We start from the raw sequence: 25,867 nt of genomic DNA on the forward strand, positions 1-25,867 counted from the left end.
TTCCATTTTAAGCTGAAAATAAGTATACAGTAGATTGACAGTATAAATACAGTATAAAGAACTGTGCTGACTGACTGATTAAGTGATTGACTCACATATTAACATAAGTATGAGCTCTTTGTCGTAGTTAGCAGCTAAATGTGGTTATCCATATACATACATATATAATTGCGTATATATATGAATATATATATATATATAAAGAGTTTGTTCTGACTGATTGACTGATTGTCTGTCTGTCTGAGTGATTGATGAGCTGCATTTTCGCTACTTTATGTGATATAATATAGTGGAAAATAAGTGAAAAACGGTTGCAAGGTTGTATTTTTTCGTCCGATTGGCACAATTTTGGGATGTCTATATTAATTTTTGTTCTTCATCTGATCGGGCCTTTATTAATTTTCTAATATCGATGTAAGATGTCCTTTGAGACGTGTTTGTATAAGAATTGAACTTATTAAATTTCTGCCCCCTTAATAATCGTTCGGATCTTCCTCTTGAGTATTGCTCGGAGCTGAGCTGAGTAGGCAATTAAATTCCAAAAATTCAGTGGATTTGACAATTTCTCTACAGTTCTAGTTTTAGCCAATTTAAATTTTGTAAATTATTATATGGGAAGTGTAAGTACGACCCATGCCAAGGGGAGAATTTTGAATTTAAGACCCAAAAAATAACTGCAGTGTTGTGCGAAAAAATCAAGTCGGACCCTACACAATCGGTATCATGCATCCAAGAGAAAATCGCCCAAGAAACTTAATCAGTCGTTACACCAGGATCCCAGAATTCTGATATTGGGCGCCGGCGTTTCGGGTCTCGCCTGCGCCGTCGAGCTGAAGAGGCACGGCTTCGAGAATGTGCGCATCGTGGAGATGTCCAATCGGATTGGCGGACGTATCAGAACCATGAAGTTCGCCGATAACTATGTCGATTTGGGTGCCCAGTGGATCTATGGCCAGCACGAGAATGTCGTCTATCAAATGGTTAGGGAATTGAATATGTTGGATCCGGCAAACGATATGTTTCGTCAAATGGATTGGATACGTTCCAGCGGTCAGCGTATGTCGCGCTCTCTCGCCCGGAAGCTGGTGAATGTGCTCTCGTCCATCTATCGCTTTAAGCGCTCGGAACTGTTTGAGCACGAGGGCACCTTTGGTGAATATTTGGTGGAGAAGTTTGCCGAGGAGCTATCGAAGCCGGGTCTGAAGCATCTCGATCGTGAGCTGGCCGCCGAATTTTTGCGCACATTCAAGAAAATGGAGGGCAGCGCCGTCGACACGGATATGAGCGCCTCCGGCTACGAGACATATCGCACCTGTCGCGGCGAAAACATGAATTTCCGCGACCGCGGGTAGGGCCAACCTTAGGGTTAACCTAAACCCAACCCAACCTCTAAATCCTCTTATTCCCTTGCAGCTTCAAGCAGTTCCTGCGCGTGCTTCTCGGTGGCGACGAGATGAATGAGCAGGGTCTGCTCAAGGATTGCATTGATCTCAATACGCGCGTTCTGCAAATCGATTGGGATCGTTCCGATGGCACCGTCGAGCTGTCCTGCGAGCAAGACAAGAAATATATTGCGGATCATGTGGTTATCACCGTCTCGCTGGGCGTGCTCAAACGGAATACCACACTCTTTCATCCGTATTTGCCGCAGGCCAAACGCAAGGCCATCAATTTTATGGGTTTCGGTAGCGTGTGCAAGATCTTAGTCGAATTCGGTGAACAATTCTGGCCGGACAACTGGCATGGGTTCAATGCCATGTGGCGGACGGAGGATATGAATCAGCCGCAACTGGAATGGGTCTCGGACATTTATGCCTTTCACGTGTATCCCTATCAGCCCCGGGTGCTGCTCGGCTGGGCGTCGGGCCCCAGCACGGAGGTGATTGAGACCATAGACGGCAAACTGTTGGCCCACGGGATCATGTATATGCTAAAGCGATTTCTGCCCAAGCTGAAGATACCGCATCCCAGCCGCGTGGTTAGCAGCAAATGGAGCATCGATCCGGCACATTTGGGCGCCTATTCGTACCGCTCCCTGTTGACCAACAGCTACAAGACCGGACCGGATCAACTGGCCCAGCCGGTCAATGTGCTGGCCTACGAGCCGTACGGATCGCGCATGTCCTGGGATCACATAGTGCCAATGTCGGTGCGACCAATCCTTCTGTTTGCCGGCGAGGCGACCAGCATTAATCATTATTCCACGGTCCATGGCGCCGTGGAGACGGGCGTCCGCGAGGCTCAACGCCTGACGGGCTACTACCAAAAGGATTTGTAATTTTTCCGTCCATTGGAATTTATATTTTCAATATACAGTTTTTGGAAGTGTGTTCACTGCTCTCTGATTATCTGCGGCTGGAAGTCCAGCTCGGCGGCCTTGCCCAACGACTCGGCGTAGAGCGGCAGTCGCTGCGTCATGCGGAAGCCCCAGAAATCCTTGACCTGGCGGCACAAATTCAGATCCAGCTCGGTTACCAGTAGACCGTCGCGGCAGCGGGACAAGCTCTACATTAAAATGGAGTACGTCGTGTTAGACTGACCCGCAGCAATAAATTCAAAGACTTACCGGAGTCCTGGAGCCATCGGGCGCCGCCACATATGTGGAGCCATAGAAGGGTCCGAACTCCTTGTGCGCCGGCTGACCGTCGCCGGAGGTGTACTCATTGGGAAATGTCTCGCTGCCCACGCGATTTATGGGCACCGTAAAGTAGCTATTCGCAATGGCCGCATTTCGCGCCTCGATCCCCCACAATGGCTCCGAGAGACGTCCGATGGTCGCCGAAGGATTGAACACAATTTCCGCACCATTCACACCGAACATCATCCAGTTCTGCGGATGATGCCGGCCATAGCATATGTTTATGGCCAGCTTGCCGAACTCGGTCTCGAACACGGGATGACCCGTATTGCCCTCCATGTAGTAGGTGGACTCATTGAAGTCGCCCACACGGGGTATGTGATTCTTGCGATGCTTGCCCATATAACGGCCGCTGTTCGAGATGACCACGGCCGTATTCCATATCGTTTCGCCATGCTCCACATCCCTCTCCAGTATTGAGTGTATGATGACCATGTTGTAGGCCTTGGCCAGCTCCGCCAGCATTTTGGTTGTCGGACCGCGTTCCGCCTCCTCTGCGAACTCGCACCAGGGAAACTTTTCGCGCGTGCAGAACGCAAAGGGCATGGCTAGAGGGGAGGGGAAGACATAATCATAAGCAACTCGTGTTTGTGTTTGAGTCCTGCATCGAATCAATCGAAAAGTGTTTCATTCGAGCGAGTTGCGACTCAAATTTGTAGCTCGAACATGTTGCTGACTTGAGTGGGTAGAACTTCTTCATCCATAACCATAAGCAACTCGTGTTATGTTTGAGCCCTGCATCGAGTCAATCGAAACGTGTTTCGGATACTTGAACAATTATTTTGTTCGAGCGAGTCGAGACTCAAACTCGAATCGAACAGGTCGAACTTCTTCAATCTTAACCATAATAAGCTGGTGTTTATGTTTAGTTAGGATTTCAGCCCTGTAGCGAATCAATCGAAAAGTATTTCGTTCGAGCGGGTCGAGACTCATATTTTTAGCTCGAACATGTTGCCGACTCGAGCTCGAACATGTTGCCGACTCGAACAGCTCGAACTCCTTCTGCCTTAAGGTATTCTTCACTCGAACACTGCGTTGCTTGCCTAAATATCCGAGTTTGAAGCTATTGAGCTAACCGATGCAGGGTTCTAGTTGGGGTTGTACTTACTCCATGCCTCCTGGGTGCACACGATGTTGCAGCCGGCCTGTGCCGCGGCCTTGATCATCAGCTTCACCTTGTTCCAAATGCCCTCGCGCTGCTGCTCAATGGGCGCCGTCGTTGGCAGCGCAATGGAGTTTTGGATGGCGCCCACACGCACCAGGCGCGGCTTGCGCAGCTGCTCCTCGCGCGCCCCAAAGCGATAGCCCTTGATCTCAAAGCCATTCTGCTCGGCGATGAGTGTGGCGCTCGCGGGCAGCTTCAGAGTTTGGCTAAGGGATGATTGCAAAAGAGAGAATGGAGTGAGTGGAGCAGAGAGTAAAAGAGCGCAAGAGCGCGAGAGTTCTCTTTGCTTGTATTCGACTTAATTCGTAAACATTGCGCTCGACTCATAGATCTGTTTTTGTTTTGCTCGTCTATTTTGTTGCCTCCAACTTTTGATACCCTTTCAGAGGGTTATGCTGATTCGTCATAGCTTCTGCGCACACATACAAAATAAAATAAATAAATATTCTTGATCAAGCATCAAGAGTGCAGTCCATATATCTGATATAGTTTGTCAATCTGTCTAACTTTTAGTCTGTCTCAGACTAAGGTTTCATACTTGGAATATATATGATTTTAATTTAATATATTCTAGAAAAATCAACCACAACTAATGCAAAATGTATAAAGAAGATAGTTTTGTAGCGTGAAATAATATAAAAATTTCGGAGCACAAGTAAAACATGCCAATCCCTCTCAAACTGAGAATTCTCTCTATATATATTCTAAATATAAATTTAATGTGTTTATTTATTTATTTTTTGATATGGCGTCAATTTAACACATGTTATTGCCACAGATTTCACACTACTCTCCAAATAATGGGACATACTTTTCGGCTTATCTGTGCAGCTGTTAAACTACATTGTATTGCTTATCAGGCAGTTAGCAGCTGACTGTTAAGCTCTGATTAGCATATAACTTGCATATGTGTGTGTGTGTGCTTGTGTCTGTATATATATATATACTTACTCCTGCTCCACGCCATAAAGTATGCGCTTGACCTCTCTTAGCTCCTCCGCTGGCAAATGCTTCTCCAGGCACTCATCCAGATTTTTCAGTTCAAATTTCGACATAGTTTTCGGCGACAATTCAATTGACGTCTATAATGAAGAAGGGCGGGTGGGGGGTGGGGCAGCGGTACGTTTCTCTAGACAAGCGCTCGTCTCTGGGCAACAACCACTCGCGATTAGCGCACGACGCGGAATGTGCATGGCCAATGATCGCGGCGCACGCCGCATTCGCAATCGCTTCCCTCTCCACTCTCCACTCTACTCTCTCCACTATCCGGTCTCTCTTCGCTCATTTGCAATCACCCGGCTGCTGCTGCTTTTGTTACTTTCCTCTCCACTCTACACTCTCTACGCTCTGCTCTCTGCTCTGGGCTGGCGCTCGCGTCGTTTGACCTTCTCTCAATTAGCAATGACGCAGCTGCCGAAGCAGCCGAGCAGCCGCCTCTTTAACCCCCCAAAAGAGGCTGCTGCATGGTTGTTTTATAGCTAAAAGAAATAAATATAGCTATAAACTTGGGTGTGCGGCACAGAGCCCAGTGGCCAGTGAAGGGTTAAGCTCAGCGTAGGCTTTCCCCACATTAAGAAGCTTTCCCACCACCCCTAGGTCATAGGTGTTGTAGAAAATCAAGGCGTTGCCATATAAACTCGAGAGTATTTTAAAATACTTTCTTAAGTCTTAAGTTTCTTAAATTTGGAGAGTTGTTCCTGGGGACCAGAAGAGAATTTTTCGTGATCTCTGTATAATTTGGGAGTTTTCTTTATGCCTAAGTTTGAGGTGTCTGGACATTAGAATCTCAGAGATATGGTAACAATCCGACAGTTAAAATTGGAGAAATTTATAAAGGAAAAATTCTTAAATCTTGTTATGAACATGATGTACTTACCCTCGTTAAAATGTTAAGATTGGATTATTTATTTTGATATACATATGTACAAATATAAAGATTTGCCTCCTCCACTATATTTTGGGCTAGTTTGTTATTTTCTCCATAAGCATACTCTGGCTTATCAACAGAGTTCTCTCGACAGTCGCAAATGTTTTGTCATTTAATGCGAGCAAATGCAAATATTATTCTCTGAGATCATAATTACTTATGCACATACAAATGTGGCGTAAATGGAATCGCTTTTGCATATATCACAGGTTTTCAAGGCGACAACAGTTCTTAACAATTAAAAATTCCACTAAAGATAGAGATAGATAGATAGATAAATAAGTTGATAGATAGATACAAAAAAGTAAAGTTGCTGGTTCGAATCCAATTCATTTCTTAACAATTAAAAATTCAAAATTATACTGAAGATAGAGATAGATGGATAGATCGATAGATAGATAGATAGATAGATAAATAGATAGATATATAGATATATAGATAGATAGATAGATAGATAGATAAATGAATAGATAGAAACAAACAAAAGAGTAAAGTTGCTGGTTCGAATCCAATTCATTTCTTAACAATTAAAAACTCTACTAAAGATAGAGATAGATAGATAGATAGATAGAAAGAAAGAAAGATAGATAGATGGAAACAAAAAAGTAAAGTTGCTGGTTCGAATCCTCGCTGTAAACATAAACTGATGCCTTAAATTCTGGATAATAATACACAGAAAAGTCGAATTGCTGGAATTTGTAACACATTTATAATTTTCTCTTGGTTTGTTTATAAAATTTAAACATTTTATATCTTTAATATATATGGATTTGGTTTTGGACAATCGTTATTCGAGTTAAATAATTGTTGTACAACAGAGTTTTTTTTTGTTCGTTTTTTGTTTTTTGTTTTTGCAATAATTTCGCTTAAATTTGGTTAAATGTTTGTTTAATTAGTTTTGTAATAATTTTATCTCCATTTTCTTTTCGTATTTGATTTTTATTGTATTCTTTTCATTGTTTTCACTTTTACGCAAAAAAGGTACATGTCGTGAAAAGGACTAACGCTGGACAGGAGCGTCCGGCAGGACCGCCTAGGGGTAAATAGTATTTCTCTCTATTTATATATATATATATACGTGTATATCTCTCTCTCTCTCTTTCGCTCTGCGTGCGTTTCTCTCTCTATCTCTTTCTAACTAAATGCCGTGCAACATTGGCAATCAACTGTACAGTTTTTTTTGTTTCTTGTCTCTGGGCCAAGAACAACAAGAAAATTAGTTGGCTAAATTCGTATGGCAAATACTTTGGTGTTGGTTCAACAAATTGCGAGGGGGAGGGGGAGGGGGTGTGGTATTTACTGCACCCACATGGAGGGCGCCCAGAGGGGCTCGTTCTCCAGCCGCTGGACATGCTGAACGAGCTGCTCGAAGGCATTCACCAGCTCCCCGTTAACGATCTGGACATCGAAAAAGTGGCCATAGATGAAATCGATGCGTTCCGCCGACTTGACCATATCCTCGAACTCCTCGTCCGTAAAGCTGCGCGCATTGGCCTCATCGAACGTGGACTTGGCCCTGGCCTCCGTTCGTGTCGCCTTCAGCACGGCCAGCTCCGGCGGCTTGATGTGTATGAGGAATGGCTTCAGCTGGGCCGTGCGCAGCGTCTTGATGGCCTGATAATGCGGACTCAGCACACAGACGCAGCCCGCGTTCACAATCGACTTGACGCTCTCCGCGGAGGTGCCATACAAATGGCCCTTGTACTCGCCGTGCTCGAGAAACTTGCCGGCCTCGATGTCCGCGTCCATTTTGTCGCGTGCCACGAAAATGTATTCACGGCCGGGCACCTCGCCCGTGCGCATCGGCCTGGTGGTATCTGCAAGGGGATTGGGATGTGGATTATTTAGAGATCTGGCAACTAAGCTGGAGGTTCAACTCACATGGCACCGGACTGCGAAACTTGTCCGGATCGCGCGCTATCAGCCGGCGGCGCAGCTCGTTGCGTCCGACGCCGGGCGCTCCGATCAGCACGACGGGACGATAGATGCCGGGCCTCGGATATAGCTTGGCGACCTCCTCGTATGTCGCAATCAGTTCCCGGTCAAAGTCATCGTTCTCTGTTAAATCGTACATGATCTTTTTAGTTTTTGGCTGGCGGCACGAGCTGCTGCTGCTGCTCGTCTGCAGCCGGGGCGAGCCGGGCGGCGTCGTGCAGAGCGAGGCGCATGAACCGGCTGCGACCAGGTGGGAATCGGAGGTGCAACGCAGGCGGAGGCGAAGGCGGAGGAGGAGTTCGAGTTCGTTGTGAAGCGATGATTGGTTTTGATGAGTGAGCAAATGGTTAGAATGAAACGAATGAGTTACATGCGTGGGCAGATTAAAGTCTGTTTGATCCGAATCAATAGAGCTATTCCTGCAATTGTGCGAGGTACAAAAAATTCTTATTTTCTGTACTTAACCTCAAATTGTTGCAGCTGCAGCCCTGGTGTATAAGGGCCTTAGCTGAGGGGGGTTAACGGTTTAACAATTTCGTGTGTCACAATTTTCAGGAACACCTCTATTTAATTTTATGATATATCAAATAATTATTTTAATTTAAATTGGGACAAGGATTTTGAGTAGGTACTCTAGTTTTTTTTTTAAATAATTTTAAATATTATATTTCTCGCGTCACAATTTTGAGGAACACCTCTATTTAATTTAAGATATTTTAAATTTTAATTGGGAAAAGGATTTCGAGTAGGCTTCTTTGGCTCAATATGTGAATGAATGATTCGATGACTCGAAATGATTCGATAGTTGTATTCTATTTTTTTAAGAAATCTCTTCAACTTTTCGAGTTACAATTAATAGGAATACCCTTATTTAATTTTATGATATGATTTCGAGTAGGTTTCCTTGGCGAATGAATGATTCGTGCACACACACACACATTGATTCGATAATTATGAATGATTAAATAGTTGTATACACTTACGCTTGGAGTCCATGTCGTTGCATTCGCGTTGCGTACGCTCGTGTAGGATGCGCCGCTCCTGCAGAGCCCGGCTCGGTATAAGGCCGGCGCGGGCGGAACGCTCGTGATCCTTGCGCGCCTGCCACCAATAGGCATCATCCTGGGCGACAATGTGCAGGACATCGCCGCGCTGAAATGCCAGGCCCGCCTCCTTGCAGGGTATATACGGATCCACATCCGGATTGTAGTCGAAATGGGCGCGCACACGCACCTTGGACTCGCGCTGGGCGCCCTTCGTGTCCGCGGGCACCAGCTTAAAGGTAATGGTGCCCTCCGAGTTTTGCTATGGCAGTGAATGAAATTGAATATGACTGAGTCTTACAGACATGGTTGGGGAGTACGCGAAATAAATACCAGTATGGTGAGCACATCGCCCGGCGTCTTGCCCTCCACATTGATGCTGTTCACCTCGATCACCTCGTCGCCGACATGGATCAGACCCGAGCGATCCGCTGCGCCGCCGTGCATGATTCGTGCTATGATTATTTTGCCCGTCTCCTCGTCCGTTTTTATGGTGGCGCCCTAAAAGTATGCAACACAATTTTCAGCAGAGTTTACAAACGAGTGAGAGATTGAGAGTGTATGTGTGTGCGTGTGTGTGAAGTTGAGACTTTACATGTGTGTGTGTGGAGAGTTGAGGCTGTATATGTGTGTGTGTGTGAAGTTGAGACTTTACATGTGTGTGTGTGTGAGGTTGTGGCTGTTAATGTGTGTGTGTGTGAAGTTGAGGCTTTACATGTGTGTGTGTGGAGAGTTGAGGATTTACATGTGTGTATGTGTGTGGGACTGAGGCTGTACGTGTGTGTGTGTGTGAAGTTGAGACTTTACATGTGTGTGTGTGTGAAGTTGAGACTTTACTTGTGTGTGTGTGTGTGGGAGTTGAGGCTTTACATGTGTGTGTGTGTGAGGTTGAGGCCTTACATGTGTGTGTGTGTGTGTGGGTGAAGTTGAGACTTTACATGTGTGTGTGTGTGTGGGACTGAGGCTGTACATGTGTGTGTGTAGGAGTTGAGGCTTTACATGTGTGTGTGTGTGTGAGGTTGGGGCTTTACATGTGTGTGTTTGTATGTTTCTGGGTTTCTCTTGATATTTTACAAGGAAAAAGAAAAGATTCAACAAATTGTTTTTTATACAACAGTTGTTTTGGGGCTTGTTGTTTTTGTTGTTATTGTTATTGTTATTGTTATTGTTGTTGTTGTTCTTGTTGTTGTTGTTGTTGGGGTGCCATGTTACACTTATGTCTTATTGAATGCTTGAACTATACAAATAAGCACTTTGTTTTTTACTTACAACAATCGGCTCCGCACTTTGTGCTCCTGTCTGTGTTTTATGTTTTATTTATATACATTTTTTTTAGTGAGCGAATTTTTGGAAATTATTGTTTTCGATTTTGTTCGATATTTGGTTACAAAAGCAAAAATTTACAATAAAATTTGTTAGCATTGAGACGAAAGTATTTGAAGGGGAAATGCGTTTAGGTTTAGAAATGAATGAATTTAGCTGCTTGGCTTTATGGACACAAAAGCAGAGGACACTGAGAGAGAGAGAGAGAGACTCGTGAGAAATGGCGGGTAAAATTATGAGAAATGAGCGCCTGAGTTGAGACAGTTATAGCACACTCTATATAGATGCGATATTGATCGATGCAAATGACAGGTGACACAAATGGGCATGAGTCGCAAAGCGTTGCGAGTTCGAGTTCAAACTCACCAGTGGCTCGTTGCTCTTGACGAGCTGCACAATCTTGATGGTCTCCTCGTCCTCGTCCATTTCGATGGGCACCTCCGGCAGATGCGGATAGAAGTCCTTCTGCGCAATGGCATCGTGTGCAAAGAGCAGGTGCTGCGGCAGATGAATTCCATTTAGTTGCAGTTCTTTTTTAATTTTCACCCCTCTTTCTCACCTGCACGTGGGAGTCCTGCAGCAGGTGAAATGCCTCCTTGCAGTCATCGCTTAGATGACAGCGCTGCGACAGCTGCTCGAGCACCTCGTACAGCACCTGGGCCGAGGTGGACAGCACGGGCGCGAGACGCTCATCGCGGCCCACCTTGGCCACCTTTGTGTGCACATTGACCAACGCATTCAGCTCCTTCGATTCCAGCAGGGCCTTCAGAAAGTCTATCTCCTGATCATTGGACAAATTGTCCGATTCCTTTAACGTCGTTATCAGCCTTGAAAGCGCTGCAATCGCAAAGGTTTAGAGAGGGCAGAGAGAGAGTTGTGGGCGGGGCTCACCTGGATCCCAATTGATATCTGATGCCATAACTGTAGCTAGCATGCCACAAACACGCACAAACTCGCAGCTACACTTGCTCCCTTAGACTTCTTTGGCACTGTATAACTGTAAAGGGAGAAATATATGAGTATTAGGCAAAAATATTGGCGCCCGAGCAGGGACTCTTCAGCAAAAAAGTCCCTGCTCGGGCGCCAGCAAAAAAGTCCCAGCTCGGGCGCCAGCAAAGAAGTCCCTGCTCGGGCGCCCGTATTTTCTGCAATCTAATGATTGAGGGATATAATGTAAGGTATTTTAATTAAGAAGAATCTATATATTATTTATGAATTTGGTTACATTATTGAATGAAAAGAAAGACTGGTCGAGCAGGGACTCTTCAGCATATATTTAACAACTGCTTTATGTTAAATAGGAGACTTAAAATATGTAAATGTCATTTCTTATAAGTTCAGCTTATTTGTTGGGAAAAAATGTTTAAATAAGTTCCTGCTCGGTCGCCAGTATTTTTTACATTATAATGAATAAGGGATAAACAAAGGTCTTTTAAGTAACAAGAATCTGTAGAAATGGGTCGCAAAGAAAACTTATTTCTTATTCATGAATGTGGTTACATTATTGACATCCTTGTGTTCATCTTAATACACTTAACAGTTTATTTGATTGCCGTCTGGGACTTTTACTATAAATTAGGAATATATCATAACTAGCTCCATAAAGATATGAGTGTATGCTTGCAAATTGTCAGCAGACAGAAGAAGAAGCTGTCATTGAAGAGAAGCAGTTCGAATAAATAACTGCCTTTATATGCCGCCCCCCAACAGTTTTTTAAATAACCAAAATCGATACTCAATTTGAAAGAAACTTATGTAAATTTGGCCATAAACAGGACACAGTATATAAAGTCAGAGCAGACAAAAGAAAATGCTGATGCGTGCGAAAAGTCAATTTTGCACAGCTGGCAAAGGGAAGCCAAGGAGGACCTCGCTCCTCATGGAACTGCCCCCCAAGTCAGACAAAGAATTTTGGCAACGGGTCGTATGTGTAATGCGTGCTCTTGTTAGAAATTTCAGCCTCAGCTGGCGTCTGGCTGTCGCACAAACAAGCCGAACCCAAACCCGGCTTCTTTTGTCGCAGCAAATGCAATTAGCTGCCATTAAGCCGGTTCCAACTGGGCTGCGCTCCACTTGCCGCTGATTTATGGGGCGGGGGATTGTCGCAATTTATGGCCATTTTCATTGTGACTGAACTTAGTCTGTTTTGAGTGGAAAGCTGGCGCCGTCCTCGCCATAAATAAGCCCAAGAACTGGAAATGGAACTGGAAATGGAACTTGGCTTCTGTAGAAAAAACAAACACAAACATTGCTGCAGTGCATACATTAAATGTTCAATGGCTGCGCTGCCTTCCTGTTGCTTGTCCTTTCGCCTTTCGCCTTTGTTTATTCAGCTGGAAAACAAGTTCTGCGCCTGGACAGCTGCCAAGTTGTCCGGCACAAAAGTTCACTAACACTTTGTGTCCATAATGGGGCCTAAACTCTTTTGCTATTGTTAGCTGCTGCCACTCGTTAACACTTTACGGCCAAATGACCAAAGGACCTGACCTGCCGAGCAGCAGCAGCCCAGCTGGACTGTATTGCTTGCAAAGTGTGCTCAGTTTTTTACGCAGCATTACATGACAAAATGCTGATAATAGCAGCGATTATTCGGCTGTTCATGAGCTGCAAACTTTTAACCCTACAAAGTGGGGCAACAAGAATGTGTTCATATAATCTTGTAGATATTTTGTACGAGTTACTGGCAGATCCATTTGGGATGTTTTAGATGGCGATAGTTTCATGAGCTGCAGGTTTTTGTCCTTACAAAGTAGTGAAAAAAGAATGTGTTCATAATTTCATATAGATATTTAATACAAGTTACTCGCAGATCCATTTGGGATGTTTGAAACAGAGATAGTTTCTTGAGCTGCAGGCTTTCGCCCTGCTAACGTAGTGAGAAAAGAATGTGTTCATAATTTTATTGGAAATATTTCATACAAGTTAATCGCAGATCACTTTAGGATGCTTGAAAAGAGATAGTTTCATGAGTTGCAGGCTTTTGCCCTGCTATAGTAGTGAAAAAAGAATGTGTTCATAATTTCTTGTAGATATTTCGTACAATTTACTCGCAGATCCATTTGGGATGCTTGAAACAGCGATAGTTTCATGTGCTGCAGGTTTTTGTCCTTACAAAGTAGTGAAAAAAGAATGTGTTCATAATTTCTTGTAAATATTTTGTACAATTTACTCGCAGTTCCATTTAGGAGGCTTTAAATGGCGATAGTTTCATGATCTGCAGGTTTTTGTCCTTACAAAGTGGGGCAAAAAGAATGTACTCATATATTCTTATAGATATTTCGTACAATTTACTCGCAGATCCATTAGGGATGCGATAGTTTCGTGACCTGCAGATTTTTGCCCTGCTAAAGTAGTGAAAAAAGAATGTGTTCATATATTCTCGTATACATTCGATACAAGTTGCCGGCAGATCCATTTGGGATGCTAAAAAGGTCGATAGTTTCTTGAGCTGCAGGCTTTTGCCCTGCTAAAGTAGTGAAAATAGAATGTGTTCATCATTTCTTGTAGATATTTTTGGCCTACAGTTTGTACATACATTTAGGCTCAGGCTGCCAAGGATTGGCGCCAGGTGTCATAAATAGCTGTTGCCATGCGGATGAACCTTAAATGACATTCGCATGCTACAACTTTTGAGGAATACGAATTCGCGGCACGAATAAAAGTAATCAATTATCTGCGCCTGTTATGTTTTGTATTCTGTTTTTGCCCTTGACAGTGGGCAGATTTTCCGAGTGGACACAGTTGAGGGACAGACCCTTATCGCTGCTCCAGCTGCTCAGCTGCATCTATCTTTAAATGACCTTGAACTATATAGTACAATATGTCAAAGGTGGCCCAAAACAACATACTACTACAGCTGACTCTCTGTCAGGGTTACAATGCAACGACGTCAGCAGCGTGGGTGGCTGGGTGAGAGGATGAGAGGGTGAGGGGGTGGCTAGGTGGTTGTGGGGTCATCCATTATTCTTAATGGATGTAAACTCTCAGCTAAACGAACGGAATTGTAATGAGTGCACACCAATTGGAAATTTGCATAATCGAAAACTATCACAATTTGCATAATAGTTCATAAGAGAGATATGAAAATGGGTAGCTAAAATGAATTTATTATGAAATCCAGCTCAATAAGTCTTAAAAAAAGATTTAAAATGGGGCAGTAGGATTACAAATCCCTCAAAAATCTTAGCATGAAAGCAAATTGGTAGAAAAAGGAATACGAATTGGTCTAAAAATGCGTAAAATAAGGCAGTAAATCTTGAATTTGGAATGCAAATGCCTTCAACAAGCGCAAAGTTCTCGAACTAAGCATACAAATCGTTATATCAATACTTGAAATAAGTATGCATGTTCTTGAATTAAGTAAACAAATCGGTCTACAAATTCTGCTATGCTGCTTAATAGTCAATCGTTGTCTAGAAATCTGAGATGTAGCTCTACTTTTTTTTCTACTATAATAGTTAAGTTAGTTAGTTAGCGATACTTGAACTAAGAGCAATATTCTTGATTTAAGCATACAAATTAGTCTACAAATTCTCTCTTTAATAGTCGATCTAAAATTTGCAGCTCAACTTTTTTCCACTATAAAAGTTAAGAGCTGCGGTAATATTCTCTTTATGTTTTTGTTTTTCAAGTGTTGTAAAATGACGCTGTCTATCAATTTGTCATATGATAACACCAAATACATATGTGTGTGTCAGTGTGTGTGTGTGTGTGTGTGTTGAGCCGCAATTACGCTAATTGCAAGTGCGGCGGCAGAGGACTTGAGACCATGCGAAGTGCGTGTTTGCCTTCTTATATATGCGCTTCTCGTTGTTGTTGTTGTTGTTGTGCATAACGATACGTGTCAATGGGCGCAGAAAGGAAGCCCATAAGATAGGACAGGTAACACAATATGGGGGAGAGCGAGCGATAGGTAGCGCAGCCCAGACAGGGGGTTGAAAAATCACAACAAAAAAAAACAAATATCGCAGATTAGATCGCCTGCAGTTCGCAAGAACAAGTTATTACAGTAAAATGAAGATATTGCAGCTCGCAAAATCTGGCAACGCTGCCAGCAGCGCAGCGCGTGAGAGTGAGCGCGTGTAAAGAGCGCGCGTGTGTGAATGTAAGAGAGCGCGTTTATGTCTGTGTGTGCGTGTGTGTGAGTGTAAGAGAGCGCAGCAACATATTCGAAAAATTTTCATTTGCGATTTTTAATTAACATTGAAAGTAAAACTGCGCGCAGCAGCTTACCTGAGATCAAATGGAAACACGCTCAGTGGCCGTTGTTGTTGTTGTTGCTGTTGCTGTTGTAGTTGTTTACGGTTATGTTGCATATGCCTAATGTTTTTTTATTTAGGTTTCTTTGCTCGGCGACAAAGTTGACAAAAGTTTTTGCAGCTTTTGCCGTTTGGCGTTTGTTTTATTTTTAAACAGTTTTCCACTTGGCGCACACACAGACAACCGCACACGCGCTATATATATATGTGTGTGTGTGCGTGAATATATGTGTAAAATTTGTAGCTCAGTTTTTGTTGCTATTTTTAGTTAGTTCCACAAGGATTTCGATTGTATTTGATTTGTTATTATTGAACCTGAGCTGAACCTGCCGTGTGGCGTGCTGCAAGTGCGGCTGCAGCTCGTGCAACTAAACTGAAAGCGACGGCGGCAGCGCGTGCGAGCGAGCGAGAGAGCGTGTGTGTGTGCGAGAGAGAGAGAGTGAGAGAGCGCGCGCTGTCAATGTTCACGATGAGCGACTGCAGCGAGCGACTGACTCGAACTGTGGCCAAGTCGCCAGGCTAACTGTCTGGCTGCCCCATTCAGAAAAAAAGCACTCACAGACACACGTACACACACACACAAGCACACACACACACACAACCACCACCAACAGCGGCGGCGGCAGCAGCGCCCGAGCAGGGTGGAAAGTGCGCATGTCAGCAAAACGCGCGAGCATAATCAAAAATACAGGGTGTCCTATTACGCGTTCGTTTTATTTGATAAACACATTATTATTATTTTTTAAAAATAATATTTAATATTTTTAAAAACACATAAGCACTCCGCGCAATCAAAAATACAGGGTGTCCCATTACGCTTTCGTTTTATTTAATTAATTTAATTAATTTGTATTAATATATTTAATTCTTAATAATATTTAATATTTTTACAAGCACATAAGCTTAACACTCCGCACAATCAAAAATACAGGGTGTCCCATTACGCTCTGGTTTTATTTGATAAACACATAAACTTAACATAAATTTAACATAAACTTAACATTTCAATTTTAAGTTTTTTTTGATAAACACATAGCCTTAACATAAATTTAACATAAGTTTAACAGTTCAATTTTAACCAAGTAACGCAGCGCCGCCCGCACCGCCCAGCACGCCGGCACCACCAAAGCCGCCGACCACCTTCTTGTCGTAGCGTGCGCGAAAGCCGCCGCCGCCAAAGCCACCGCCCAGGCCATGTCCCAGGCCGCCTTTAAAGCCGCCGCCGCCGAAGGCACGCCCCCTAATGCGATAGCTCTCGCGATAGCTGCCAAAGCCGCCGCCAAAACCGGCACCGCCGCCCACCAGTCCGCCCAGGCCAAGCGCCTGCGGCTGCGGCTGCTGCTGTACTATGATGGGCACCTGCTGCACAATTGGCACCTGTTGCTGCACCACCGGCAACTGCTGCAGTCCAATCTCCAGGGCGTGCGCTGCCAGCGCAGCAGCACAGATCAGCAGCACTTGTAGATAGCAACGCATCTTAGTCTCGAGTCCGAGTTGAGCACGTTGTCTGACGCCGGCGGCGCAGGCCTCCGCGTTTTTATGCGGCTTGGTGAGGTGCGTCATGCAGCAGATCTCCCAAAAAAATCCCGCCACTTATGTTGTGTTTGTACACGCATTAACTAAGGCGTCGCCATGCACGTGGCCGGGGCTGACCTTCACTCAGTTGTGATAGCTGTTGATCAGGTGTGAACTGTACACGGGGAAAAATATTTCAATTTCTTAACGTCTACAAATTCCGCCCGCATGTGTGGAAAAATCGCGAAAAACGTTTGCTTGCAACTTTTTTGATTATCATCCGATCGGCCTCAAGCTCATTTTCAAAGATCTTTGTCAAAATTCATCTGATGTGTGTTTCACACTTTTCGAAAAATCCCTTCCTCCTTGGTGGAAATGGGAGTCAAAGATTTAATGGGTGACGTGTTTCACACTTATCTCGGTGGGAAATGCGATTCAAATATTGTTTGGCCGAAGTCTTAAGCTTAGTCCGATTTGCTTCAAACTTATTTACAAAGCTCTAGAGAAGAACTTAATGATTCCACCTTAATTCCACCGGTAATAGTGGTAAATTGCCGAAAAGCGGTTTTATGAAAGTTTTTTGTTTACCGTTCGATCGGGTTTGAAATCATTTTCAATGAACATTGAGAGAACTTATTTTATACGTGCCACTGGCAAGGCCGGGGTATACGGAGTAAACTAAATACGAGATTTTTCTCAGTGTAAGATGGGCAACACATTTACTTGGGGAATTTTGGGGTCCTACGATTTGTGAATTGTTAGCGCAAACAGGCCAAATGCTAAGGCTGAGCCACAAACAGACGTGGCCCACTAATTAATTTGCATAAATAACCCGACTTGGGTTGGGGCCAAATCAGTAGCTGATCCCACGATGCGACGACAAACCGTTTACACGCTGATCTTGGCAATCTCTCTCTTCAACCTGTTGGCGGCAACCACGCCCATTGCGAGCAATGAACTTGTGCGCAAGACGCGCCACATTGGCGGCGGCGGCGGCGGCGGCTTTGTGGGCGGCGGCTTTGTGGGCGGCGGCTTGGTGGGCGGCGGCGGTGGCTACGTTGCAGCACCTGCCATCCAAACGTTGCCCGTGATAAGCACGGTGCCTGTTATCACCACGGTGCCTGTGATCTCCACCATTTCGACAGTCCAAACGATTCCCAGCTTTGGCTACGGAGGGGGATACGGCGGGGGATACGGAGGTGGCTACGGAGGGGGTTACGGAGGTGGCTACGGAGGTGGCCTCGGTGGAGGCAGCTTTGTGGGCGGCGGCATTGGCTTTGCCAAGTTCAAAGGATTCGGCTTTGGCGGCGGCTTTTTGGGCTGAATAAAAACTCAAGTGTAAACAATCGATGAACAAAAGTGTTTCGAATTGTGCATAAATATCTGTATATAAGTAGATCAGCATATATATATATATATATATATGTATGTGTGAATATTTGACTTGATGATGCTGCAGTTTCTTTGCGTTTGCCTTTGTCCGAGTTTCATTTTACATTTTGTGCGCTATTTGTTTGCTTATTTTGTCATAACTCGAGCTAAATAAAAATAAACAAATAGCTGCTCTTTTATGTGCAGTCTCCAAGTGCTTTTTGTGAAAAGATTAGCGACAGCTGTGCTTAAGAGCGAGCCGTGAATTTCAATTAGACGAGAGTAGACGCCAGTTTCCAATTTCGTTTTAGAGTGAATTGGCGCGTGGAATATGAGCGGATTTGATAAGAGTGTGTTTGAAAATTTAATATTAAAGATATATGTGCGGGTTTATAGATGGGTAGCTAACTAAAATATGGTTATCTATAGATAATTGTTGCCCATTCAGCTTTTTTCTAGCCAAGTCAGGCTATTCTCAGAGATTCTCAGCTGTAAACAGTTAAAATGTATACTGATTTAGCCTTTTTCTTGGGCATTTCCTGTTTCTTTTCTAAATAATTTGTGGTCAGAAAATGAATTCAGTTTTTTAAAGCTATGTTTAACATTGGATTCAGCTATTTTGGTTGCCCATTCAGCTGTTTTCTAGCCAAGTCAGGCTATTCTCAGAGATCCTCAGCTGTAAACAGTTAAAATGTATACTGATTTAGCCTTTTGGCCTTGGGCATCTTCTGTTTGTTGTCTTGCTCAGAAAATTAATTCAGCTATTTTTAACATTGGATTTAGTTAATTGTTGTAAATTCAGCTATTTTCTAGCCAAGTCAGGGTATGCTCAGAGATCCTCAGCTGTAAACAGCTAAAATTTTAAACCTATTTAGCCTTTTTCTTGGGCACCTCCTGTTTGTTTTCTTGCTCTCAAAATTTATTCAGCTTTTTTAAAGCTATTTTTAACGTTGGATTCAGCTATTTTGGTTAAATAACTTAAAGATAGCTATCTATAGACAATTGTTGCCCATTTAGCTGTTTTCTAGCCAAGTCTGGCTATTCTCAGATGTACTCAGTTGGAAATAGTTGAAATTGTAAGCCCATTTAGCCTTTTTCTTAGACATCTGTTTGTTTCCTTGCTAATTTGTGTTAAGAAAATTAGTTCAGCTATATTTGGCTATTTTTAACATTGGCTTTAGCTATTTTCATTAATGCTGTAGGTCTCCATTCCACTGTGCCTGTCCGCATCCATCAACAGCACTTTGTGCCCGCCCGAAGATTGGTTCAATTTCAAGTAAACAACTTAAGCACTCGCTATTTTGCTCTCAACAATAATTAGTTTTGGCTTTTGTGGTGCGGCAGAATAATTGTTAAAAAAAAGAAGAAATATAAAAAACCTTTCAATGACAATCGAAAAATGCCATTGAACCCCCGCTTTGTATAGCTCCAAGCCAACAAATATTTGGCTATAAATTAAAGCGCCGCTGGCTGCGCAGGTTTATTCGGTTCTGGCTGTGAATACAATGGAATACGCAAAGATTTGCCTAATGCTCTGCATCTGTGTGGTGCTCTGCCGCGCGGAGCCGGAGCAGCTGGAGCTGGAGGAGTCAAAGGCGTTGCCCGCGGATCTGCTGGCTGCCGTGGACAATGCGCAGGCGGATGCGAGTCCCGATGCAGTTGCTCCTGTGGAGCAGGGCGCACGCAAGGTGCGCCAGTACTTTGGTCCACCGCCGCCGCCCTTCTTCGGTCCACCGCCGCCGCCCTACTTTGGCGGCTTTGGCGGCGGCTACGGTGGCGGCTACGGCGGCTACGGCTTTGGCGGCGGCTATCAGCGCACGCGGATTGTCACGCGCACCCGTGTCCGTGGCGGCTACGGCGGTTTTGGTGGCGGCTTTGGCGGCTTCGGCGGCGGCGGCGGCTACTATGGCTAAAAGTTTGCCATTTCTTTTGGCTGTTGATTATAATTTGTGATATTCCCATTGTGCGGCACAGCAATAAATGTGTGATTTTATGTTTGTTTGAGCAACTGATGTGTGTTTTTATACCCTGTACATGTAAGAAAGTGGCCAAAAGGCGTTCGAATTGCTGCAAATTTATGTAACAGGCAACAGAAGGCATCTCAGAGCCCATTTACTGTATATTATATTTGAAATGAGACTAAAATTTCTTGAATGATCGATAACTGATAGATAACTGACCAATAACTGATCGATAACTGATCGATAACCGATCGATATCCTCACTTATCCAAAAACGAGCAATATCAGCTTGGAGCTTCAGCTTTTTAAGCATGACTTGAAGATTATAAGGGCTCAGGCATTTTCTGTATGTGTATACAGAAGTACCTACAGAGTATGTTGGCTATAGGGTAGCTCCTAGTCGATCTCACTGTCCACTTTATATATATATATATATATATATATATATATATCAATAAATAAATATATAGAACAGTGCAAAAGACTACATTTTACAGTCAATTTCTTATATGATCGATGACTGACCGATAACTGATCGATAACTGATCGATAACTAATCGATAACTGATATATACCAAATCGATAACTGATCGATAACTGGTCGATAACTGATGGATAACTAATCGATAACCTCCCTTTCCTAAAATCGATAATTATCGGCTTCGACCTGCGGCTTTTTAAGCATTATTGGAAGATTATTAAGGCTTAAGCAGATAATAATGATTGCAAAGGTAAATGCAAAGGTACATACAAAGCCAGGCTGGCTACAGGGTATCTCCTAGTCGGTCCCGCACACTTATTATGCACGGTTTAGCATCGTTGGGCAGAGGAGTGGCCGCGTTTTATGATGTGGAAAGTGGTCAAGTGGCCATCTCAGAGTTGTGCTTATAAATGATTTCGACTTGGCTCAGTTTTGATTTGGGCTCAAAATGTTGCGTGTGATTTGCCTATTGCTGCTGCTGCTGTGGGGCCTAGTCTCCGCCTTGGACGAGCTGGAGTACGATGCGCAGGTGGGACCGCCAGCTCCGGGTAGGCCTTAAAGTTGCCCAGTTAACTTTGCAGCTAAATACATCCCATTTGCAGCACACAAACCCTCGCTGAATCTGTGGCGCGGCTTTGTGGGTCAGGTGCGTGAGGTCATCAGCCACTGGCGCGCTCCACCTGCCGCCGCCACTAGCAGCACCACCAGGCGGCCACGCCCACATCTGCGCAGCACTACGCCTGCGATCGAGTCGGATTCGGAGCTGCAATTCTACGGCGCCTTGAATCCCATTTTTCAAACACAAAACTTTTGAGTTTTTCAATTAAAACTATAATTTGTTTACGCGAAATAAAAATACACTTAAGCCTAGGCATTAGAAATGCTTGTTGAAGAGTCCCTTGAAGCCGCCGAGGCCGCCGCCGAAGCCGTGTCCGCCAAAGCCGCCGCCAAAGCCGTGTCCGCCAAAGCCATGGCCCAGTCCCAGGCCGCCGAAACCGCTAAATTTGCCGCCCAGGCCGCCGCCGCCGCCAAAGCCGCCCAGGCCCAGGCCGCGTGCCACACGAACGCTCTCCGCCTCCGCCTCCGGCTGCTGCCCCACATCCAAATCCACATCCAGCAGGCTTAGAGGCACAGGCTCCTCCAGCTCCACAGGCGCTGCCAAGCTGCCGCTCAGGGCCAGCAGCAGCAGGAGAAGAAGACTCAGCACGGTAAACTTCATATTTGGCTTTGGTTTTGGTTTTAGTTTTAGCTGTTGGCCGATTTGTACTTGATCTGCAAATGCGAAAGATTCATGCCTATATATAGAGGGACACATTGCTTCTTCTCTGCCATCTTCTCTGCTCTGGGCGCGGCTCGTGCGTTTAGCTGCTAATTGCGTGTGTCCACAATTTGCTTTACTTTACTTGTTGCGTTTTCATACCAAAAAATGTGCTTTCATTCATTGATTTTTTTGACTGATTATACGCTGTTCTCCGGGTAAGGAGAGTATATCGAGTGCGTGTAATGTTCGATTGTACACTGAGCAAAATTTGGCACTACTTAATTTAGAAAGTGTAACAAATTCGATAAACAATCTTAATTACAATTTCAATTTTTTTGAATTTGTCCAGAAATTATAAATGGAATTATTCAATTATTTTTGAGTACAATTTTATTTAACGTAAATTTTGATGGTTCGAAATTCAAGTCTTGGGTGCATAATATATAGAAAGTGTAACAAATTAGTCAAATTTTATTAATCCAATTTGAATTTATAATAAATTAATCGGTTTTTCAGATTTGTCCAGAAACTATAAACCAAATTTGAAGCTTGATACCTTTTATTTTTGAGCAAAATTCTATTAACAGTAAATTTTGATGGTTCGAAATTCAAATTTCTTACTTAGACTTTATCAATTTATCATATATAAATGAAATTCATTATTTTGAAATAATACAAATTCGGTTAATTATCTTAATCCAATTATAATTACCAAAAAATTAAACGATTTTTCAAAAGTGTCTAGAAATTATAAGCGGAATTATTCGTTTATTGCAAACTGAAGCATTTTATTTTCGAGTACTTGGACTTATTAAATTGATCATAAATAAATTATATTTATTAATTTTAAAGTAATACATTTAAATAGCATAAAAATGCATTTATTTATTCTTATAATCATAAATTTCTTAATTTTCTTTCCAGAAAAATTGGACTTTAAATGTTGTTTAATACTTAAAACTTCTGATCTTCTGCTGATTATAATAAGAAACACTATTTACGCTGTTGCTTAACACTGGAAACAGCGCATCTCGCAGTCGGTAAGTGCATCGTTTTCTTTTCATTTTGAACCAAAGTTCGATTGGGTTGGGTTAGCTTCTGGCTCTGGCTCTGGCTGTGGCTCTCTGGGTCTGGCTGGGTCTGGCTGGGTCTGGCTGGGTCTAGAGTTTGCTTAGGTCTTTAGCTGCTAGTTACATCATGTTTGCCGTTGTCTTTACCGCCTGCTCGTGGCCAGATCTGGTCTTGAAACGTAATCCAATTGACCTTAGCAGCAGATGTCTTTTATTTGACTATCGATTTGCTAAATAAACCAGATAAAGCTTATCAGCAACAAATAGTTATAGTCATATATATGTTATAGCTGTCATAGAAGCTGTCATATAGCTCTATAGATAAGTCGGATAGAGAAGAGGGGCTTATGTCTGCTGCACTTATAGAACTTGTTTGTTGCGTCTTATTACCTGCTCCCGCCTCCTGTTTTCGCTGCAGTTCCTCAGTTGGTGGCACGTTTAAAAATAAAGCGTGTTTTTAGACGATTCGATTTTTTGTTGATTTTTTGTACGGCCTGTCGCAATACTTTATTGTGCTAATTGGCAGTTGATTTGCCTAACATCTAGTTTGGCGCAGCAGCAGACGCTTGCGCACATACTTTTTGTAGCTCTTCTTCTTGTTGTTGTTGTTGTTGTGGAACTTGTTGTTGCCCCACCAGCGACGCCTGTGCTTGCCCAGCTGTGGCAGCTCGGCGGCCTCTGGCTGGCTGATGCGCGGCCTGCGCACCGTGTCCTGGACAAAGGGGCGCGACCAGACGACCGGATCCAGGCTGGCATCGTAGCTGGCGTCGTTGTTGTTGTGGCGCCACCAGGGCATTGCCTCGCCCTGTTGCAGCAGCATTTGCAACAGCAACAGCAGCAACAGCCACAGACAGCTGCCAGTGTAATTAATTCCACCAAATGCACAGCGCATTTCGTTGTGTCCCACTTGCGTCGCGTCTAAATTAGAAACTGTTGCACTTGGCCTGCCGTGCATCGCGTCTTATATGGCCTGCTCGGGTCTGCCTGGGTCTGCCTGGGATTGCCCTCATGGCTCAGCTCTGGGCAAATGCAACAATATCTTCAACAAATAGACCAAAAACCTTTTGCATGCTTCACATGGCTTTAAGAGCATTTACAGATTATCTGTGCCATACCTGCCTCACACACACGCACACTCACACACGCACACACACACACAGTCGTGTATGAGTTAAAAATGTTGCGCAGGTCAACAACAAAAATTGTGTGTTTCAGTTTTCAATTCTTTTCAATTCAATGCGCATACAACAGCAAAAGTATTGTCAATCATAAGTGTAAGACAATCAGATCTCGAATTCAATTACAAATAACTAGAAGAAATTAAGCGGCGTTGCGCGGTTTGAATTTATTGGAGTTGAACTAGCGACTCGCGACTCGCATATCATAAATTCTTTTCAAAATTAGAAGAAATTACATGGCTTTGCCCTGTTTAAGTTCATTGGAGTTGAACCAGCGACGTTTCGTTTGTTAGTTCAACGCTCAAATGTCTCATAGGAATAATTAATTGTGTAGTTTCTATTATAAGAAACTAAAAGAAATTACGCGGCGTCGCTCGGTTCAATTAAATTGATTGGAGTTGAACCAGCGACTTTTCGCTTGTTGTTCTAAAGCTCGAATAAGCCTTACTAATAGTGTTGAGAAACTTAAATTCTATTAATAAGAAGCTAAAAGTACGCGGCGTAGCCCGGTTCAAATAAATTAATAAATTGGAGTTGAGCCAGCGACTTATCGCTTGTTGTTACAATGCTTATGCTTATAAGTTAAATGATTCATTTTCGATTCAGCCGATTCCAATGTCGTGATATGTCTGATAAAGGGTCTGTAAAATTTATGGAATCTCCTACTATGCGTCACACATTTCCTCCAGCCGGGTAATATTGTCCTTAAACTATCTGATATAGGCCTCAGAAAATTCAGGAATGGTTGTACTTTTAGTCCTTTATTTAAATCGAATGGCTTTAAACACATTTTTAAAGAGCATTTCCACTTTCTGGCCGTTCTCTACCCTTTAAGCGCATACCCTACCTAAACTCAGATTCAGGTAGTCAGCGCACAATTCTTATCCGTGAATATCTTATCGACGGGCTACACTGAGACCCAATTGAGTTTCGCAATGGGCCTCTTTATGTTTTTGTTGCCGCTAATGTTTCCGTGTAAAACAACATGTGTCATTGTGAGCCGACGAACAATGGGACCCTAAATTTCACTTTCGAAACGTGGTCGTAGTCGACGGTAATTGCCGTTCGTGAAAGAGCCAATTGCCAAGTGACTAACAAATTGCTGCCACTACAGTTGACATAGGTACACTATGTGTGTGTGTGTGTGTGTGCACAACTCTTTCGGGTTAGCTGCATCGAGTGGCTCGGTCAACACTTGAGCTTGAAAGACTCGACTTAACCGATTCGACTCGCCTCTGCCTTGCACTTGACACCGACTCCGTCTCCGACGCCGACTCGGACTCCGCCTGGCAGCGCAATTAGCGACTTTGGCCTTTTCGGATGACTGTGAAATATGCGCAAGTAGAGAAACCAGTTAACGACAGCACGAGGGCAGCAGTGGCAGTTTTCTGCCAAATCCCAAGTCCAAGTCCCAGTTAGCCCACTTTCGACTAACAGCAATTGACACTGCCCCGTTGCAGCAGCAACAACTGTGTGGCATGTGTGGCACGACGCGGCAAAAGTGGCACAGCAAACGGTTGCATAAAAGCAGCAGCTGGCCACAGTTGCGGCCACAGTACGCGAACGAAGTTCTTGACAAGATGTGCCACAAATTTACACTGCTGCTGCTGCTGCTCGGGCTGTGCCTCATCCTGGCCAGCGCCGTGGCGCAGCAGGCGCGTCTGCGCCTGCCCCCAAGCTACAATATGCGGCTCGGCGCGTTGCCCACGCGCTTTGTGGGCAAAGGTGCCTATACGCTGTC

General features: G+C 43.9%; 8 protein-coding genes across 11 annotated transcripts; 3 read left to right on the plus strand and 5 right to left on the minus strand.

Annotated features, from left to right (window-relative positions):
• Positions 1–473: 473 nt before the first annotated feature.
• LOC135435060 (spermine oxidase-like) lies at positions 474–2,330 on the plus strand. Its single transcript, XM_064691954.1, has 3 exons — positions 474–620; positions 681–1,348; positions 1,414–2,330. The coding sequence occupies exons 1-3, from the start codon at positions 612–614 to the stop codon at positions 2,276–2,278; spliced, it is 1,542 nt and encodes a 513-aa protein (XP_064548024.1). The 5' UTR covers positions 474–611; the 3' UTR covers positions 2,279–2,330.
• On the minus strand, positions 2,279–4,956 carry pyd3. The gene is made up of 4 exons (XM_064691958.1): positions 4,755–4,956; positions 3,747–4,009; positions 2,567–3,186; positions 2,279–2,505 (listed from the first exon to the last, which is right to left on the minus strand). The coding sequence occupies exons 1-4, from the start codon at positions 4,856–4,858 to the stop codon at positions 2,332–2,334; spliced, it is 1,161 nt and encodes a 386-aa protein (XP_064548028.1). The 5' UTR covers positions 4,859–4,956; the 3' UTR covers positions 2,279–2,331.
• A 1,692-nt stretch (positions 4,957–6,648) lies between these two features.
• Positions 6,649–15,787, minus strand: metro (membrane palmitoylated protein 7-like protein metro). Of its 4 annotated transcripts, none has more exons than XM_064691950.1 (9): positions 15,264–15,787; positions 10,923–11,028; positions 10,591–10,868; positions 10,398–10,529; positions 9,978–10,007; positions 9,042–9,209; positions 8,649–8,970; positions 7,612–7,905; positions 6,649–7,547 (listed from the first exon to the last, which is right to left on the minus strand). In XM_064691950.1, the coding sequence occupies exons 2-9, from the start codon at positions 10,963–10,965 to the stop codon at positions 7,027–7,029; spliced, it is 1,788 nt and encodes a 595-aa protein (XP_064548020.1). In that variant the 5' UTR covers positions 10,966–11,028; positions 15,264–15,787; the 3' UTR covers positions 6,649–7,026. The 4 variants fall into 4 exon arrangements, with proteins under 4 accessions (XP_064548020.1, XP_064548022.1, XP_064548021.1 ...); XM_064691952.1 differs by having other exon boundaries at positions 7,612–7,788; positions 15,264–15,785; XM_064691951.1 differs by lacking the exon at positions 9,978–10,007 and having other exon boundaries at positions 15,264–15,786.
• A 576-nt stretch (positions 15,788–16,363) lies between these two features.
• On the minus strand, positions 16,364–16,852 carry LOC135435012 (probable H/ACA ribonucleoprotein complex subunit 1). The gene has a single exon (XM_064691873.1). It carries the CDS (start codon positions 16,850–16,852, stop codon positions 16,364–16,366), a length of 489 nt encoding a protein of 162 aa, XP_064547943.1.
• Positions 16,853–17,675: 823 nt separating this feature from the next.
• LOC135435013 (acanthoscurrin-1) lies at positions 17,676–18,128 on the plus strand. Its single transcript, XM_064691874.1, has one exon. The coding sequence runs from the start codon at positions 17,676–17,678 to the stop codon at positions 18,126–18,128; it is 453 nt and encodes a 150-aa protein (XP_064547944.1).
• Positions 18,129–19,680: 1,552 nt separating this feature from the next.
• On the plus strand, positions 19,681–20,088 carry LOC135435014 (shematrin-like protein 2). Its single transcript, XM_064691875.1, has one exon. The coding sequence runs from the start codon at positions 19,681–19,683 to the stop codon at positions 20,086–20,088; it is 408 nt and encodes a 135-aa protein (XP_064547945.1).
• A 1,403-nt stretch (positions 20,089–21,491) lies between these two features.
• LOC135435015 (uncharacterized) lies at positions 21,492–21,836 on the minus strand. Its single transcript, XM_064691876.1, has one exon. The coding sequence runs from the start codon at positions 21,834–21,836 to the stop codon at positions 21,492–21,494; it is 345 nt and encodes a 114-aa protein (XP_064547946.1).
• Positions 21,837–23,483: 1,647 nt separating this feature from the next.
• On the minus strand, positions 23,484–23,903 carry LOC135435016 (uncharacterized). The gene has a single exon (XM_064691878.1). It carries the CDS (start codon positions 23,901–23,903, stop codon positions 23,484–23,486), a length of 420 nt encoding a protein of 139 aa, XP_064547948.1.
• Between the last annotated feature and the right edge of the window lie 1,964 nt (positions 23,904–25,867).

Source organism: Drosophila montana, unplaced genomic scaffold (genome assembly GCF_035044405.1).
Source record: "Drosophila montana isolate Dmon_TW-CO22-7 unplaced genomic scaffold, ASM3504440v1 contig_3469_1, whole genome shotgun sequence".
Lineage (NCBI taxonomy): Eukaryota > Metazoa > Arthropoda > Insecta > Diptera > Drosophilidae > Drosophila > Drosophila montana.

Excerpts from the sequence above, each read along its gene's own strand:
- LOC135435012 (XM_064691873.1), bottom strand. The coding sequence starts at position 16,852 with ATGACGCACCTCACCAAGCCGCATAAAAACGCGGAGGCCTGCGCCGCC.
- LOC135435015 (XM_064691876.1), bottom strand. The coding sequence starts at position 21,836 with ATGAAGTTTACCGTGCTGAGTCTTCTTCTCCTGCTGCTGCTGGCCCTG.
- LOC135435014 (XM_064691875.1), top strand. The coding sequence starts at position 19,681 with ATGGAATACGCAAAGATTTGCCTAATGCTCTGCATCTGTGTGGTGCTC.
- LOC135435060 (XM_064691954.1), top strand. Across the intron at positions 1,349-1,413 it reads ATGAATTTCCGCGACCGCGG|CTTCAAGCAGTTCCTGCGCG; the intron begins GTAGGGCCAACC and ends ATTCCCTTGCAG.
- LOC135435016 (XM_064691878.1), bottom strand. The coding sequence starts at position 23,903 with ATGCACGGCAGGCCAAGTGCAACAGTTTCTAATTTAGACGCGACGCAA.
- metro (XM_064691950.1), bottom strand. The coding sequence starts at position 10,965 with ATGCTAGCTACAGTTATGGCATCAGATATCAATTGGGATCCAG. Across the intron at positions 8,971-9,041 it reads GCGATGTGCTCACCATACTG|CAAAACTCGGAGGGCACCAT; the intron begins GTATTTATTTCG and ends TCACTGCCATAG. Across the intron at positions 7,548-7,611 it reads GTTTCGCAGTCCGGTGCCAT|ATACCACCAGGCCGATGCGC; the intron begins GTGAGTTGAACC and ends ATCCCCTTGCAG.
- LOC135435013 (XM_064691874.1), top strand. The coding sequence starts at position 17,676 with ATGCGACGACAAACCGTTTACACGCTGATCTTGGCAATCTCTCTCTTC.
- pyd3 (XM_064691958.1), bottom strand. The coding sequence starts at position 4,858 with ATGTCGAAATTTGAACTGAAAAATCTGGATGAGTGCCTGGAGAAGCAT. Across the intron at positions 4,010-4,754 it reads CTTTATGGCGTGGAGCAGGA|CCAAACTCTGAAGCTGCCCG; the intron begins GTAAGTATATAT and ends ATCATCCCTTAG. Across the intron at positions 2,506-2,566 it reads CCGATGGCTCCAGGACTCCG|AGCTTGTCCCGCTGCCGCGA; the intron begins GTAAGTCTTTGA and ends ATTTTAATGTAG.